The following is a 16,164-nucleotide window of genomic DNA, read 5'->3' as shown; positions in this document are numbered from 1 at the left end:
TTGTGACAGTATACCAGTAAATGATTATGAACAAATCCACTGAATGAGTTTCACATTCCACAGAACACCTAATGTTAAGATAATTGCTTGCTAAATTTGAATACAGTGACCAGAACCACAACTACATGAAAAGACTAAACAAGTATTTCTTCTTCTATTTAGATTAGGGGATGGTTGGAGGTTGTTCCAAATGTCAATCAAAATGCACTGCTATAGAGTAGGTAAAAGGATTTCAAATGCAAAACAATGCTACTCTTTGAATCTTCATTGCAGCAAAGAATTTCCATATGGGGCAGATATTTTCCCAAAGCAACTAAGCCAACAATTTTGGAATATCTCTACATCCCAAGCTGGAGTGCTCAGTTCACTTCCAACTCCAACTTCCTATTGTTATGCACCCCACGAGGGCAGATGATGGCTCAACTGGTTGGTACCTGCCACCCACTGGAGGAGACCTAACTGATGTCTTGGTTCCTGTCTTCAACCAGATATAACCTTTGTCACTGACTGCATTCCAGAGTGATGCAAAACACAGGAATCTGTATCAAATAATTTAATAAGTTTTAAAAAAAATCTTATCCATGTAAACACGTAAAGAGGTTGTTTTTAAGTGACAAAAAAAACACTTAGTTTCAATTTTTAAGTACAGAAAAACAGTGTTCTCGGGTTTGCTTAATGGATGATAACTCACAACAAAATGTGACTCCATACTAAATCGCCTATCTGATCCTTTGAAGAACAAGTTTCGTAAATTCTGGTTTAGAAGAAAGGGTCTAATGGCAGGCATAGTGAGAGGGTTCAAAAAAACTTTGAAAATTTTAGAAAGAAGCATAAGCATTAAAAGATCTAAAATCAAGAATAGCCCCCAACCAATTCCAACACCTGAGAATCAGTAATCAATTACACCATTAATGGGCTGGGCAACTATTTCCCTGACTTCAGGAAACTATTTAACCTTGGGTGATGGAATCCCAACGCTTCTACAGTCTACTAGGTTAGCAGTACTCAACAGTTGAAACAGGTGGTATACCACAGACCTCTCAGCAGAATCAGGGATGACTTATGCCCAGACTCTTCAATATAGAAAACTACTGATAGGGCCAAATAAAATCTCAAGAACCATACAGCACTTAACATGACACAGAGATCTCAATCACGTTCTTACTCAACCTGAACATGTTCAATGGCTATTTCAATTATGAGCTTTTTGCTGGTTCAAATTAACAATGCCACCACTATCTGAGGAAGAGTTATTAGATTTGGCACCTACCTAACCCAGCCATTCACCCCCTCCCCAGCCCTATGGGTCTAAAGAAGGGATCACCAAGCTTTCCTTGTAAAGGGTCAGATAAAAAAAGGTTAGCTTCATGATCTCTGTTGTAACTACTATCTCTGCCTAAAGTAGGCATAAATAAATGGTAAATGATTCTAGGGTAGTGGTGGAGGCTGTATTCCAATGAAGCCACAAAGTCCTAGGGGATGCCTAAAGTAGGACAGTACCAAACCATATGATACTTCCTAAAAAAAGAAAAAGGAAAATTGTGACAATTTCACTTATAAATTATGCACAAGACTCACACACACACAACAGATGACTGTCACTCCATTCCCTCATGGTATCTTTTCGTACTTCTTGTAGCTTTCCTCTTGTAATATTACATCTATTTGAACAGGTGAAGTGATAAGAAACACTACAGGCTTGACCTTTACCCATACTTCAGGAAATCCTGACCATGAGGAAGAGCAGAGGACAAATATATGTAAAAAATAGTGGACAAATTCCCTCAGAACTCAATCCCTGACAGAGGGATTTGCTTTTACTTACAAAGTGTATAATTTTGAGACTATATCAACTCCCAACTTCTCTATCATGATTATCTGGTAGCAACTACAAAGAGCAAATAAAAAATCAAATCACAGCTTATGTTTGATACTTTTGGAAGGTCATTGAGTATCTTAACCATTTCTTTATTCTACAAATTCTTTGGTGGGTAGTGGTGTAAGTCTGATAAAGATGCTAGTTTCTTGTGAATCTCAAGAACAGCATACTGACTTAACACAGTTGGTGAAAACATGCTTCTTAATAGCAAAGTAGTAACAAGCACAACATGCTTCTTAATAGCTAGGTACTTGTTACAACTTAGCATTTCCTATACCTGAGAAGTTCATGGCAGATAAAAATTCCACATGGAGTCTTTGGCAAACTGCATAAATGATCACAAAGACTCCTGAGATTTTAAGCCACTTTTTTCTTTTAAATTATTTTTGTGGCTTGCTACTGGGTCCCTGGGCAGACTGGCAGCTGACAATGGGGCTTCCAACTAACCAGGACACTGTAGCCTCTTGTTATGAAGCTCCTGCCTAATCAATCAAATCAGGAGTTTGCACAACTGCACTCCCCATTTGACAAATCTGGCATACAAGAAACAGTTCAAGCATTCAGGAGTTTTCAGTTCCTTTTACACTGCCTCTCACCAGCCATATGCTAGAGAGAAAAACAGGTCTGGTTTCCTGCTGATTCTATACAATGTGCTCAAACTCTTCAAAGCAACGTAAAACTTGTGGTCCTGCTGAGTAAACCTGAAGAAAAGCAGTGAAGGTAAATCTGCACTGGCAATGTGGCAAGCAATACACCTGAGGAATGGCCAGTGATACAGAAATGCACTGAAGAGATTGGCTAAAAGGCTGAGTGGGTTAAGTGAAGGATATGAAATGTACTAGATTCAAATTTGGTCACAGACTATTTGTGAAGGAAGAATATGGATGAAGCCATATATACAAGCACACATGAGGCTATTTAAGTCTTCTGAGAACTATGTTCTACTTCAAATAACCAGTTAGTCACCACACTGTCAAGCTGAAATTTTCAGTTACCAAGAAATATCTTTATCCACTCACATCAATCTTCATATAACAGACTGATAAAGATGTACCCTGTGAGGAAAGACAAGAGGCTGGACCTGAATTCAGCAACATGGCTTTGCATACATTAAGCAACAAACACTGAGTCCTTGCACTGCAGTTCCCGAGAGAATGACCATTTAGTGGCAGTGACTACATTAGACCACATCGATGGTGAATGAGAACAGCGTGCTCACCAGTAGTTATTCATGACTTTGACCATTCATGCCAAAACGACCATTGCAAAAGCTGCTGAATGTCTGATTTAAAAGAATCACTTGTAAGTACAGGAATCCACTTCCAGTGAAAAGATGTGTATCCATGATCCGGTAACCAGCAAAGTTTTTGGTCATACAATCTATGCTACTTCCCATTTAGATTGAGGCAATGATAGTCCAAACTATTTAAGACTTCTTAAAAATATTTAATTTTATTGAAGAGGCAAATTTAAGGGGAGAATGAGACAGAAGATCCCCCATTTGTGGTTCACTCTCCAAACGCCCACAAAGGGCAGAACCTTAGTCCATCTGAAACCAGGAGCAAGGAGCTTCTTCAGGGTCTCCCACTTCAGTGCAGGGTTCAAGGACTTGGGTCATCCTCTACTGCTTTCCCAGGCCACAAGTGGGGAGCTGGATAAGCAGTGGAGCAGCTGGGACACAAACTTGAGCCCATACGGGATGCCTGCACTTGCAGGTGGAGGATTACCAACTGAGCCATTGTACCAGCCCCCAAAAGATTGAAGACTTAACAGCGCTAGATAGCTGCTACTTTGTAATCAGGATAATGTCCAAATGTAGTGCATGCTCTAAACCAGAGATCACTATTTGACTTGAATTTTCCCATGTTGGGAATACAGAGATGGGCGCCAGCACTATGGTTAAACTGTGGCATGTGAAACCAGTTTTGGAAACAGGAAGACTGAATCCAATCAAGGCTGTTCCAGTTCTGATCCAGTTTTTGCTAATATACCCAAGAAGGCAGCATCAGATGCCCAGAGTGCCTGTGACCTGCCACTAACGTGGCAAGACATGAATGAAGCTCCTGGCTCTGGCTTTAGCCAGGTCCAGGCCTGTAGTAGCCTCTGGAGTCTCAATCATCAAATGGAAGAAGGGCACAAATGGAGAAGTCTGGAGCTGGCACTGTGTTGAAACAGCTTTCTGCTAATGTATCTGGGATTGTAGTGGAAGATGCCCATCCTGAACCCAGAAGAAATTCACCTGAGACCCAGAAGAAATTCAAGGATCCCAGCTTCAAACTGGCCTAACCCTGCCCATTTGCAGGTATTTAGGAAGTGAACAGTGAATGCAAAATGATACTCTCTCCGCACTAGCCTCCATATCTACCTATCAAATAATCAGAAAGAGACACAGAGAAATGATAAATGTTTGCATCCTGCTTGTACAAATTTCGTTTAGGCTTATCTAGAAAAGCTATTGACCCGGTGCGGTAGCCTGGTGGCTAAAAAGTCCTTGCCATGCACGCACTGGAATCCCTTATGGATGCAGGTTCTTTTTTTTTTTTTTTTTAAGATTTTTATTCGAAAGGCGGATTTTTTATTCGAAAGGAGAGACAGAGAGGAAGATCCTCCCTCCAATGGTTCACTCCCCAAATGACTGCAATGGCCAGAGCTCAGCCAATCCAAAGTCAGGAGCCAGGAGCTCTTCCGGTTCTCCCACTTGGGTGCAGAGTCCCAAGGCCTTGGGCCATCCTTGACTGCTTTCCCAGGCCACAAGCAGGGAGCTGGATTGGAAGCAGGGCCACCCGGGATTAGAACCGGGGACCACATGGGATCCATGCATGTGCAAGGCGAGAACCACAACCACCACGCCATTGCGCCAGGCCCAAGGGTACAGGTTCTCATACAGGCAGCCCCACTTTCCAGCCAGCTCCTTGCTTGTGGCCTGGGAAAGCAAAAAAGCTGTTTCTGTTTAGTACCACTAAACTCGAAGTTTATATTAGTAACTTGGATACTTAGGACTCTTCATTCTGGAAAATATACAAAGGATACTGTTGCATGGATTACTAAACCTCATTTTCTATGAACAAAAGGTTGCTCTTATTCAATGAGGGCAAAGACAAACATTATTGGAACCTAATGGGGTTTTTTTAGGAGAGGATGTTGGTGTTGGTACTGGCATGATCAGCAGTGAAGAATCAACTAAAAACTATACAAATGTATAACAGGAAGCATAATTAATGGCAGTATCACTCCTAAAGGGCTATGTTTTAGTCTTACCTTTTGGAGACAGGTTGAAAATGACTGTAGCAACATGAGGTATATAAAGTTGAATCATGTCAGGCATAAACATGATATTTTAAGTGTCTTTATTTGAAAGTGCAATAGGGGATGACCCATTTGTTATCTATTCAGAATTGCCCTCATTCCTTTTATTTCATCCACAATACAATGCAGACATTCTACATTTTCCAGCAATCTATGTATACTTTTCCCCCATACATATATTTCTGTATTTGCCATTAAAAGCCCAGGTTCTCAAGAAGCTCAGGCTTATTCTGCAAAGGCGGATGTAGTCAACTGAAGTTTCACAGTAGTGGACTGTGAAAAATTAGATTTTTTTTTTCTGTACAAGACTACCCATTAGTGCTGTGAAGAGACTGCAATGCTCTAGCAGCTTCCTAACAATCACAAATCATCAGCTTTGATGGATGCTTCGATTTCCTAGTATTTTACTCAGAAACTTCATAAAAACTCTAAAACTCAACTTGGATCAGGTTCTTAGAGGTCCTCCTGGGCTCTGGCATTAACATTATGTCTTCTCTAGACTGTAGTGTTTAACTGTAGCAATGATCCTGCTAAGACAGGGAAACCCCACAATAGATGGATATCATATCTAACTCCTTATGGAAAAGCAGTTTCCCAAACTCTTCATGTTTTAGTAACCAATCAACTCGGATGGTCTTCCACCAAGAATTAAGAAGAATTTAGCCAAAATCTCCCAATTACCTAAGTATTCTCTTCTCCCACGTTCCTTCCACCTTCCTTTCCACCTCTATCTTGGCTATAAACTTCAATTTGTTCAAGCTATGTCAAGTGAACTGAGCATGTTCTACAGAGCTCTCTTACGCCCATTTCAACACTTCCACAATCTTACAAAAATTTTATTTTTTTATGTAACTACTTTAGCTAGCATCCAGCTGTGTATCTCCATGATAAAATTCCTGGATATTCAGCAGTGACTTGGTAGATTTTCAGGACCCCAGATCTTTACAACCTTTACGCAAGCACAAATGCTTCTGTTAACCCCCCTGTGCACCTCAGGATAAAAAACCAGAGTTTCTATTTCCAAACTGTATCCTAATATGTGAGAATTACATATCAGCCAAACAAACTTTAAAAGTAATAATGCAGCAGAATAGGTTAAATTACAAAATAACCATAAATACACTCACTTGGAGAATTAATAAAACAACTAATTAATATATTATACTCTAGAAATTGTTTATTAGTCCACATATCCCCATCAAAAAGTTTTAAAATGTAAACAAACCAAAAATTATCTTCTGGACTAGGAGATAGACACAGATAGTAACAATAAGAAAGATTCAAAGAACAAAAAGTAATCCCAATCTATAGAATCAGATCTGAAATTTGAAACATTATATTCAAGCCACAGAGAAAATAAAATTGCAACATCAATGAAATAATGATGATGATTAACTCAACATATTCTCAAACTGTGATTAGAATTTGCCCAGAGGAATCTTGTATTCTTTAATGTGAACATAGAGAATAAAAATAAGCAATTTGCAACTTAAGAATTTAGAAAAACTCTTGAACATGAATTACGGATTAAAGAAAGAAAAAGAAGTGCCTTAAAATATTTCAAACCTTCTAAAAAACATTTCTCAAAAATTCTCAAATATTGAGATTCATTTTTTTAAAGTTACTAGTATAGGGTTAGGGTTATGTATTTTTTTGTGTATAAGAAAGAGTGACGATAAAAAAAAGCTTTTTTTAATAAGAAAGTATTCAAATTACTACACTTACCTAATGATATAAACAAGGTTCTATGGTTATACACAGGCAAGTTGAATCACCAATTTTAACTGTCTAATTATATACTGAACTTAATTCTTACCTTTTTGCTATTTGATTCTCAAGATGCTTAATTTTTTCTAATAACTCTTTCTCAACAACATCTCTCTCCAATTTGAATTCTTTTAGTGCAGTTTGAACGGCTTCATCTTTTTCACAATTAAGTTTCTCAATTAACTGTTCTTTATCTTGTTTACTGCGCACAACCAATTCCTCTTTGTCTTTCTCAAGGTGCTGTATAATCGTTTGATATTTCTCTTCTTGTTGACTGATTTTTTCATCTTTCTGTTTTTCAAGAGCACTCAATTCTGAGTCCAGTTTATTCTGCATTTCAACTATTTGTTCTTTTAGGTTTTGTTCCATCTCAAATGCTTGGTGATGCAAAGATGTTACTTTGTTTAATTCAGCTTTCAACGCATTACATTCTTGTTCATGTCTACTAATCAACTCTGAAATGCAATGATCTTTTTCAATTGCCATTAAAGTCCTTAACTCTACTAGGCCGACCTGATAATTTTCATTATTATCCTGAATCTTTTGGTTTAACTCACTTATTTCTGTTCTCAAATTTTCTGTTTCCTTTTCAAGTAGAGATTTCAAGGTCTCCTTCTGCTGGGTTCTGCTTTCTTCCAACAAAAGCTTTACTTCATCAGTTTCTGCTTCTTTCAATGCAAGTTCAACCTCTAACTTGCATCTCATGTCTGACAAGTCAGACACTTTGTGTTTTAACTCCTGCAGCTGTTCTTCCTTCTCCTGGACCATAGCAGCATGAGATGCTTGTAACTGCTCCATTTGTTGTTGGTTTTCCTTTTTCAATTTCTCCAAAGAAATGTTGTGGTCTTCCATAATTTTCTCAAACTCCTGTGTATGCCTGAGGTGCAGTGTATCCTCTAACTCCTTTAGATGCCTTTGCTCTAAGGACTGAAGTTCTTCCTTTACCAACTGTATTTTCTCATCATTTTCAACATGGAGCTTCTTTAAATCTTCTAATGCTAATTCTCTAGAGTGTTTCAGTTCTTCAATTTCACAATTTCGAGTATGCATTAAATTTTCCATCTCTAACAACTTCTGATCTTTTTCATTATGCAGGCAGACCACAGCTTCTTTTTCTTGTTTAACTAAAGCAAATTCATTATCTTTATTTTGTAAAACCTCCTCGAGACATGCTAAGTCTCCTTTCAATTTTTTTATTTTGATTTCATTTTCTTCACTCTCCTTTATTAGTGCATCAAGTTTACTTTCATATTCATTTTTTAAAGACTGAAGTTCTTTTTGATGTTTCTCTTTTAGTGTTATTTCTAGGGAATATTTTACTTTTTCAATAATATTTCTTATTTCCACTGCTGCACATTTTAAAGAATTTGAGAAGTCACACTGTTCTTTTTGTACAAAAGTTCTGAAATGACAAAGGTCTTCCTTGATGTTTTGTATACTGAAATGAGAGTCATGGGCAACAACTCTACATTTTTCTAATTGGACATTTAGAGAAGCACAATCTCCAAAATTTTCTTTACAAGTATTTGTATCCTGCATGCGTCTACTGTCTATTGCATTGATAACTGATGAATAAAGTGACTCCACCATCATTTCTGGGCTCTGTGGATCACTTATAGGATTCGGAGACGATAAATTTTCTTCTATCACAAACTCGTTCACAGCAGACATAAAATCTGATTCAGGACTTTCAGCTAATGAATCCAAATCTAAAGAAACTTGATGAATAGTTTGTTCTATATTTGGATGGGGAATAGTTTCAAAATCAAATGTATGTGCATCAATGCTATCTGGAGATAATTCTTCTAAGGGACATACTGTAGGACATAAGGGATCCTGAACAGTGAGTGGGGGAGGAGTTCTTGGTGAGGTAGTAGCTGTCATTCCTGTTGCACTTTCTATCCTTGGTGATGAAGTAGACTGTGGGGAGGCCTGACTTACAGATGCCTGAAAGAGAGAGAAAGCGATTAAAAAGTCATAGATATTTTACACTAATAAAGATAAACATTTGAAAGAATTTCATTTGCCTTTTGTTCATTGAGCAGATCTGTAATGGTCTGTGACATTTCATCCAAACTTTGTGCTGCCTTTACCAAATTATGTAGAGCGAGTACATGCTGGTGCAGAGGTTCAAAGTCACAAAGTAAGGGAACCCTGAAACACAATGCAAACAAATTATAATTTTGGTCTCTTATGTTTTTTAAGTACTTACTTATTTTTCATCTACTTCACAAGCAGAGGAGGTAGAAGACAGAAAGAGAGAGCAAGGGAAGGAGAGAAGGTAAGGAGGGATCTTCCATCAGCTGACTTAAATGCCTGCAATAGTCAATTCAGGGCCAGGCCTAAGCCAGAAGCTGATAGTTCCATTAAGGACTTCCACATGAGCAGCAAGGACACAAGGAATGGAGTCTTACTCTAAAGCCTTCCAAGGTGTGTATTAGCAGGAAGTTAGACTGGAGTTTCTGGGACTCAAATTGGCACACTAACGGATTTCTGAATGGAAAACCAGATAATAACAATCAAGTATTTAAACATCAAAAATTACTAGACCATTGTCATCTCATTTTAAATCAATACAAGAAATATGTAGGGACAGCAGTGTGGTTTAATGGGTAAAGCTGACACCTACAATACTGGTATAACATACAGAAGAAGTTCGCATTCAAGTTGCTCCACATCCAGGCTGATCTAGTTCCTAGTCAATATCCTGAGAAAAAAAGAGGAAGACAGCTCAAATGCTAGAGCGCTGTTACCTACATAAGAAATCTGAAAGAAGCTGCTAGCTCCTGGTTTTGGTCTGGCCTAATCCTGGCTTTTGCATCCATATAAGGAGGAAAGCTTTGGATGAAAGATCTCTTTCTGTATCTCCCTCTGTTTTTCCAAACATGTAAACATTTAAGTATATATATACACATATACATTTTAAGAAACTTCATTCATGAAAATTAGAAAGTCAACACAGAATCTCTAAAGTATCTAAATTCAGAGAAATTAGCAGGAAAGAGAAAAAAAAAGAATCCCATAAAAGGTAAACTTTACTTGTACTTTGTTTTCTTGTCATTTTTATATTACTTGGTAAATTTGTAAAGCAATCAAAACAACAATTCCATCACAGAATACTTCTTTATCTTGCTGTTTCTAAATACCAGTGCTACATTTTCTGATAGTAAAGTTATAACTGAAATAAAAAATTCTAATGACATTTACCTGAGCAGAGGCTGAACTTCCGAAGGACAAAATGATTGAAGAAACTGTAAATCTTTTAAGGAAATATCTGGAAGTTCACAGTCAAACTTTCGAGGTTTTTGAGTCTATCAAAAAAAAAAAAAAAAAAAAAAAAGGTTTGTCCCTAAAATATATGAAAGAGAAATTTATACAGGGTTTCTTACTTACACAAAATACAACAAATGAGTTTAATATGATTCAATTGAACACACACACACACACACACACACACACACACACACACAAAATAAAACCAAAAACAAGAACATTCAATGAAGACCTAGTACACAAAATATTTTAAGACCCATTTAACAACTTATACACAAATTCATGTGCTTCCTCCTATGCTTCTGTTTCTGAATCAGTAAGTAAAAACATCTGTTTCTTTAGTATACAAGCTATTCTTAAATTCTTGTTTATAGCACAATTATGAAGACTGCTCTAGACAAGAATCTATTTCTGCTACTAGTTAGCATGCCTTGCTATTACAATACGGATAGAAGCATCTATTTTTTTTTTCCATGTATGATTTCATTCCCTGCCTTTCCCTTGACATTTTGATAGTTATCTTCCTAAACACAGAATCTGGGTAAAACTCACTTTCACTGCTTTTTCGTAAATAGTTAGTATGCCCTATCCTCTCATCTTGTAAAACAAATTTTCTTTAGACATTATCTCAACAGACTTTCTCTTTATAAAAAATCATTCTGAACATGCCAGGATCCCATATTGGCACCGGTTCTAATCCCGGCAGCTCCACTTCTCATCCAGCTCCCTGCTTGTGGCCTGGGAAAGCAGTCGAGGACGGCCCAAAGTCTTGGGACCCTGCACCGGTGTGGGAGACCTGGAGGAAGTTCCTGGCTCCTGGCTTTGGATCAGCGCAGCACCAGCCATTGTGGTCACTTGGGGAGTGGATCATCTGATGGAAGATCTTCCTCTCTATCTCTCCTCTATGTATATCTGACTTTCCAATAAAAATAAATAAATCTTTAAAAAAATATCAATAAATCATTCTAGAGTTAAGAGTTTAGGAATCCCTTTCTACTGCATCATTTACTCTTAAAGAAAATTAGACATATAAAATCATAGGACGTCCCTGAATATGAAAACATGTTTAAAAACTAAATAGTCATTTGAACGGGAGGAAAAATCCAACACCTCTCAAATTTGTTCAATGATAAAATTTTTGCTCTCATGTAATGACATTAAGAACTCAAAATAATACTGGTTTAGAAACAGAGCACTGTTAGTTTTCATGATTTAGTTTCAGTGAAAATTTCACAGTCTATGCTAACTTCAAACATGGGTGAGGGGAGGAGGCATGAAGGAAGAGGCAAAAGTAGGGGAACAAACACACGGAGGAAATGACAGGGTAAGGAAAGAAATTGGAAGAATAAGACAAAAAACATTTCTATAAACCAATTTTAACAGTTAAATATAAGACATTCCACCTATGTTATGAAGAGTTGATCAATAATTACATCAAAGTTCTAAAAATAAGACACTAATGGTTATTTTTGGAAAAAATATTTTGAAACATACTCAATCTAGTGACAATTAGCAAATAAATACATACACAAAAGGAAGGAGGCCAGGAGTCCAGTCCCCTAAACAGGCGATTTCTTAAAAAAGATTTTCCTGTATAGAGAAGTAGACAATACAATCACTTTAGCATAATATTTGAGACAAAAAACTGTTTAAATCCTACATTTTGATAACACTTTACATGAAAACCTTAATTGATTTGATTGCATAATCTTTAAAAAGAATGTTTCCCGAGTCTGTAGATGCACTCACTTTGTAGACTTTGTCAATCAATAGACCTTAGAAAGATTTTCTCAGCCCTTGAGCCACAAAACCAACAACTTGTAAGAACCATCAAAACCACTCAAGTAACACCCTCAGAACAATCTTTCCCACACTGAGATCGCTAAGGTGCCATTAAATGACCATTTCCTTCCCTTCCTCTCATGTGGACACAAGAAGAAAAAAAAATTGAAATATTTTCCAATCTACCTTCTTCCATACCTGACCCGCCTTACCCTAATGAAAGGCCCACTGAGCATGCCATTCTTCTAAACTATGTAAACAATATTTAAAACAAAACAAAAAGTTTTAAAAAAATGAATTTTTAAAGATTTCAATGGCAATTAATGCAGTGATTAATGATGCAGATAATTCAGATCTATGAAATAACAACACTTATTTCCACTTAAAAAAAACTATTGATGAAGAATACTTACTAAATACCTTCCCAAAGGATTCCCTTTTTGACTTTTCAGCTTCATATAACTGTTTTCCATCTTTGACTAAAGCACCAGCCCACTGGAAGAAGTAAGTATATGGTTATGATTTCCACCAAATTACAAAATTACAAGTATGAAATAAAATAAATTTAAACTTGCATACCTCTCTGTAGTGTTTTATGAACATTTTTCTCCTTACAACCTCAACAACAGCCAAGCAGTACATCTGAGGAACTGTACTGAGGGCTTCCACAATTTTGACTCTCTCTAATAGCTCTATTACAAGGCGGAGCAAGGCTTGTAATTTCTCTCCATCCTGATCAGCATGAAGCATTACAAAACAACACCACCTATAGAATAAAATTCATTATTTTCAAAACCCACAAGTCTGTTGAAAATAATTCCTGACTAGTAAAACTAAGAGATACACAGATTACATAAGAAACAGTAAACTTAAATATTTCAATACACTAGGAAAGAAAAATTGCCCCATGATTAGGGAGAAATAAAACATCAACCCAACATACTGCAAATCAAATATAATTGAATCACTTACTTCAGTCTAACATGTAGATTATTTGCTAGTTCTTGTTTGGCAGTGGTACACTTCTGTTTAATATCCAACAGTTTTCTATGATTTTGCAACATAATCATCAACTGATTTGCATGACTCAGGCACAAATCAGGTAAAACAGATGCATCCTTCAAGTTCTCTGCTCTCATCTGATTAGCTAAAAATCCCTTTGAGAAAAGGTATTTTAAAAGGCATTAATTTTGTCTCATGAACAATGTGAATTCTTAATTAAGTCTTCATGTTAAACAGAACTATTCAATTTCAAGTAAGATTTTAAAGAGCCTGTCTCTTTTTTTTTTCTTCTGAATAAGGTAACAAACTGAATTTGAAAGAAAACTACTGTTACAAAACCTTGATTTTTTTTCCAATTAGGGAAAATGAGGACTAAGAATATAAAATAGCTAACCAAAGAACAATTTTAATAGCTGAACAAAACAAGAACCTATGCATCTACTCCTATTACACCAGACCTCAGTTAAAGCATAAATGAAATAGTTATGGAAAAATTACCACTCTTGAAGTATTTACAGTAAATTAGTTACCTCTGCAGTTATTTTTTCTCAAGTGGTGTTCTTATGAAAATGACTTGAATTTTACAGTGCAGTCATAATATCACATATGATTCAGTCTGGTATAGATTATGCTTATGGTGATCCCCCAAAATCATAAGAGTTGAAAAGTGCCTATTGGCTACTGATGTGACAGCATTTCTCACATCACAGTACAACACATCACTCACAAGATTTTACTGCCAGCAATACAAAGTACAGTGCAATCCTCTGCCTACAGCACTGACATCCTATATGGGCACCATTCTAGTCCCAGTTCCTCCATTTCTGATCTAGCTACCTGCTTATGGACTGGGAAAACAGTGGGGGATGGCCCAAGTTTGGGCCAAGGCAATCAAGTGAAAGACCTAGAAGAAGATCCCGACTTATGCCTTCTAACAGGCTCAATTCCAGCCATGTTGGCCATCTGGGAACTGAACCTGTTGGATAGACCTCCCTGCCTCTCCTCTCTGTAAATCTACCTTTCAAATAAAAAGAAATGAATATTAAAAAAAAAAAAAAAAAACAGAAAAAAGAGAGAGAGAAAGAGAAAGGGTAACAACTAAAATGACCACAGCAAAACTACTAACTGCCAAGTAACTGAAGTTTGTACGTGCTGCTAAACACATCTACAAAACAAATTCTGTCTTCGAGAAAGCATTGTCCTTGACCTCATAACAGTTATTTGGCTTCTCCTATCAAATACAGTCACATGAAAAGACTACATGAGTTAAAGTTATAACAAGCATCAAAAAATATAAACAGACTCACAGGAAGAGATAATGAAGTTAACCCATAATTTTTTTTTTAAATTAAGAATACTATGCAAAGAAATGATCAATCGGGTCAAATGTTTTGGTAGAAAATATGAAATTGAATGAACAAATGAAGCACAATGGAATTAAAGAGCTGAAGAAATCAATACATGATGATGAAAAATGAATAAGAATGATGAGACAAGTCAAATTACCTACCATAAGGCACAGACAGCCCAAAGAATGGAAACTGCATAAAATGTGTAAACTGAAGGATATGTTGAAAATAGTCACTGAAAGAGGGAAAGCAAGTATGGCCATACAAGGATTTCAACAGTCTGGGATTTGTTACCGAAAACACGTCATTAAGTGTCAGATTCACAGAACACTATAAGTTAAATGATGACTAAAAAAATCAGTTTGAAACAAAGTAAAAACGCTAAAACAACCACAGGCAAAATAAAGGATAAATTGGTTACAATCTAGTGTTCTATACTAAGCAAAAATATCTCATACAAAATAAAAGTGGCTTTACAATAACAAAATCAAACTGATCACTGAAACACTGAAGGATAACATTCTAACTTCCAGCAGCCACCAGTGCAACAAGGTATCTTACGAAGGGTAGTTAGAGGTAAAAATTGAGCAGAAGAAAGTTAAATTAGTACGTCATGTGTCAGAATCTGATTATGAAATTCAACTGTTTAGCTATGGGCTGTTTTGTCATATTGCCAGCAGGGTAAAATGTCACAAAGGAAGGCACAAGCTTACAGGACAATGTTCAAGATTAGAACTCTGCTCTCATTCCATCATATTCTTTTGATTATAAATCAGTTTCGACAAGGGAGCCACAAAAGGATAAGCACAAATAGTATACAAATATTTCATTTTTTTCCTTTTTTATTCAGGGGAGTGATGGGGAGAGAAAACACATTCAAGCATTCAGTACCACAACTGCTTTAATCATACGCTTATAAGTTCCCGGAAACAGTAGAGGGAGCAAGCGTCTGGCTAGCTGCTAAAACATCGACTGGGATACCCATAACCCATACTTGACTGCCCGTTTCAGAAACACCTACCTGTTGGTGCATGATGATGTCTGACTCTGGTTTTTGTTCCTGCCACCCATCTGGCAATCTAAAATTGGTCTCAGACTCCTAGTTTCAGTCTAATGCAACAAATGGAAGTTGTCTGTTTTATTTCTCTTTCCTTCTCTACCTCCCTGCCTGGCCTTGCCTTTCAAGTAAAGTGAAATAAAACATATTTTTGAGCAGAATTTTTTAATGCAGTTAGTTGCAAGTAGCACTATCATGGTTTATCATTCAGGCTACATTTATACTATGTATGAGTTCACTTTAACAATCCCAACCACTAAGAACATGCTTTTCTTCTTCACTAATAAAAACAATATACTAACAAACTCTAATATTCAAGATTTGAAAAGCAAAACAGAACAAAAAAACAACGGGACTTGTCAGACCAACACAGCGCATAAAACATTTACATAGATTTTCTTGAGAAAACCCCAAGAGGTACCTGAGCAAGTTCTTTCTGCTCGTTAACTAGTCGGCCACAGCTGGCGATCATCTGGTCCAGGGCATACAGCCGATCTTCAAGCCCTTTAATAGCTTTCATGTTCTGATTATCAAGTTTGGCAATAGTCTGATGGCATTCTGCTATAAATGGTCGAATAATTCTTGGATCAAGCTAAATGACAAGGAGACACATATGAGCAAACATTACAGGAAATTACTTTAAAATATCAAGGCTTTGGAGAAATAAAGATGCTAACACAGAAAAGAAAAGGCATGGAAAATATGCCATATTTTCACAAGATGCTCAATAACAAGATAAATAAAACTAA

The 16,164-nt window shown here is 36.7% G+C and overlaps 1 protein-coding gene across 2 annotated transcripts in view; it reads right to left on the bottom strand.

The window, feature by feature from the left end:
- Nucleotides 1-16,164, bottom strand: part of RB1CC1 (RB1 inducible coiled-coil 1) — a 68,348-nt gene that overhangs the window by 20,588 nt on the left and 31,596 nt on the right. For both annotated transcript variants that reach the window (XM_040972578.1, XM_040972579.1), the window contains exons 8-15: nt 15,837-16,007; nt 12,980-13,164; nt 12,587-12,773; nt 12,421-12,502; nt 11,754-11,815; nt 10,160-10,263; nt 8,980-9,106; nt 7,002-8,899 (exon numbers count right to left, since the gene is read on the bottom strand). In XM_040972578.1, coding sequence (XP_040828512.1) covers nt 7,002-8,899; nt 8,980-9,106; nt 10,160-10,263; nt 11,754-11,815; nt 12,421-12,502; nt 12,587-12,773; nt 12,980-13,164; nt 15,837-16,007 — 2,816 coding nt within the window. The remainder of the gene's footprint in view (nt 1-7,001; nt 8,900-8,979; nt 9,107-10,159; nt 10,264-11,753; nt 11,816-12,420; nt 12,503-12,586; nt 12,774-12,979; nt 13,165-15,836; nt 16,008-16,164) is intronic.

This window comes from Ochotona curzoniae, unplaced genomic scaffold (assembly GCF_017591425.1).
Source record: "Ochotona curzoniae isolate NIBS_2020 unplaced genomic scaffold, NIBS_Ocur_1.0 contig_2318, whole genome shotgun sequence".
Taxonomy (NCBI): domain Eukaryota; kingdom Metazoa; phylum Chordata; class Mammalia; order Lagomorpha; family Ochotonidae; genus Ochotona; species Ochotona curzoniae.
The sequence above is the reverse complement of the archived record's forward strand: the minus strand, read 5'-3'. Positions and strand labels throughout refer to the sequence as shown.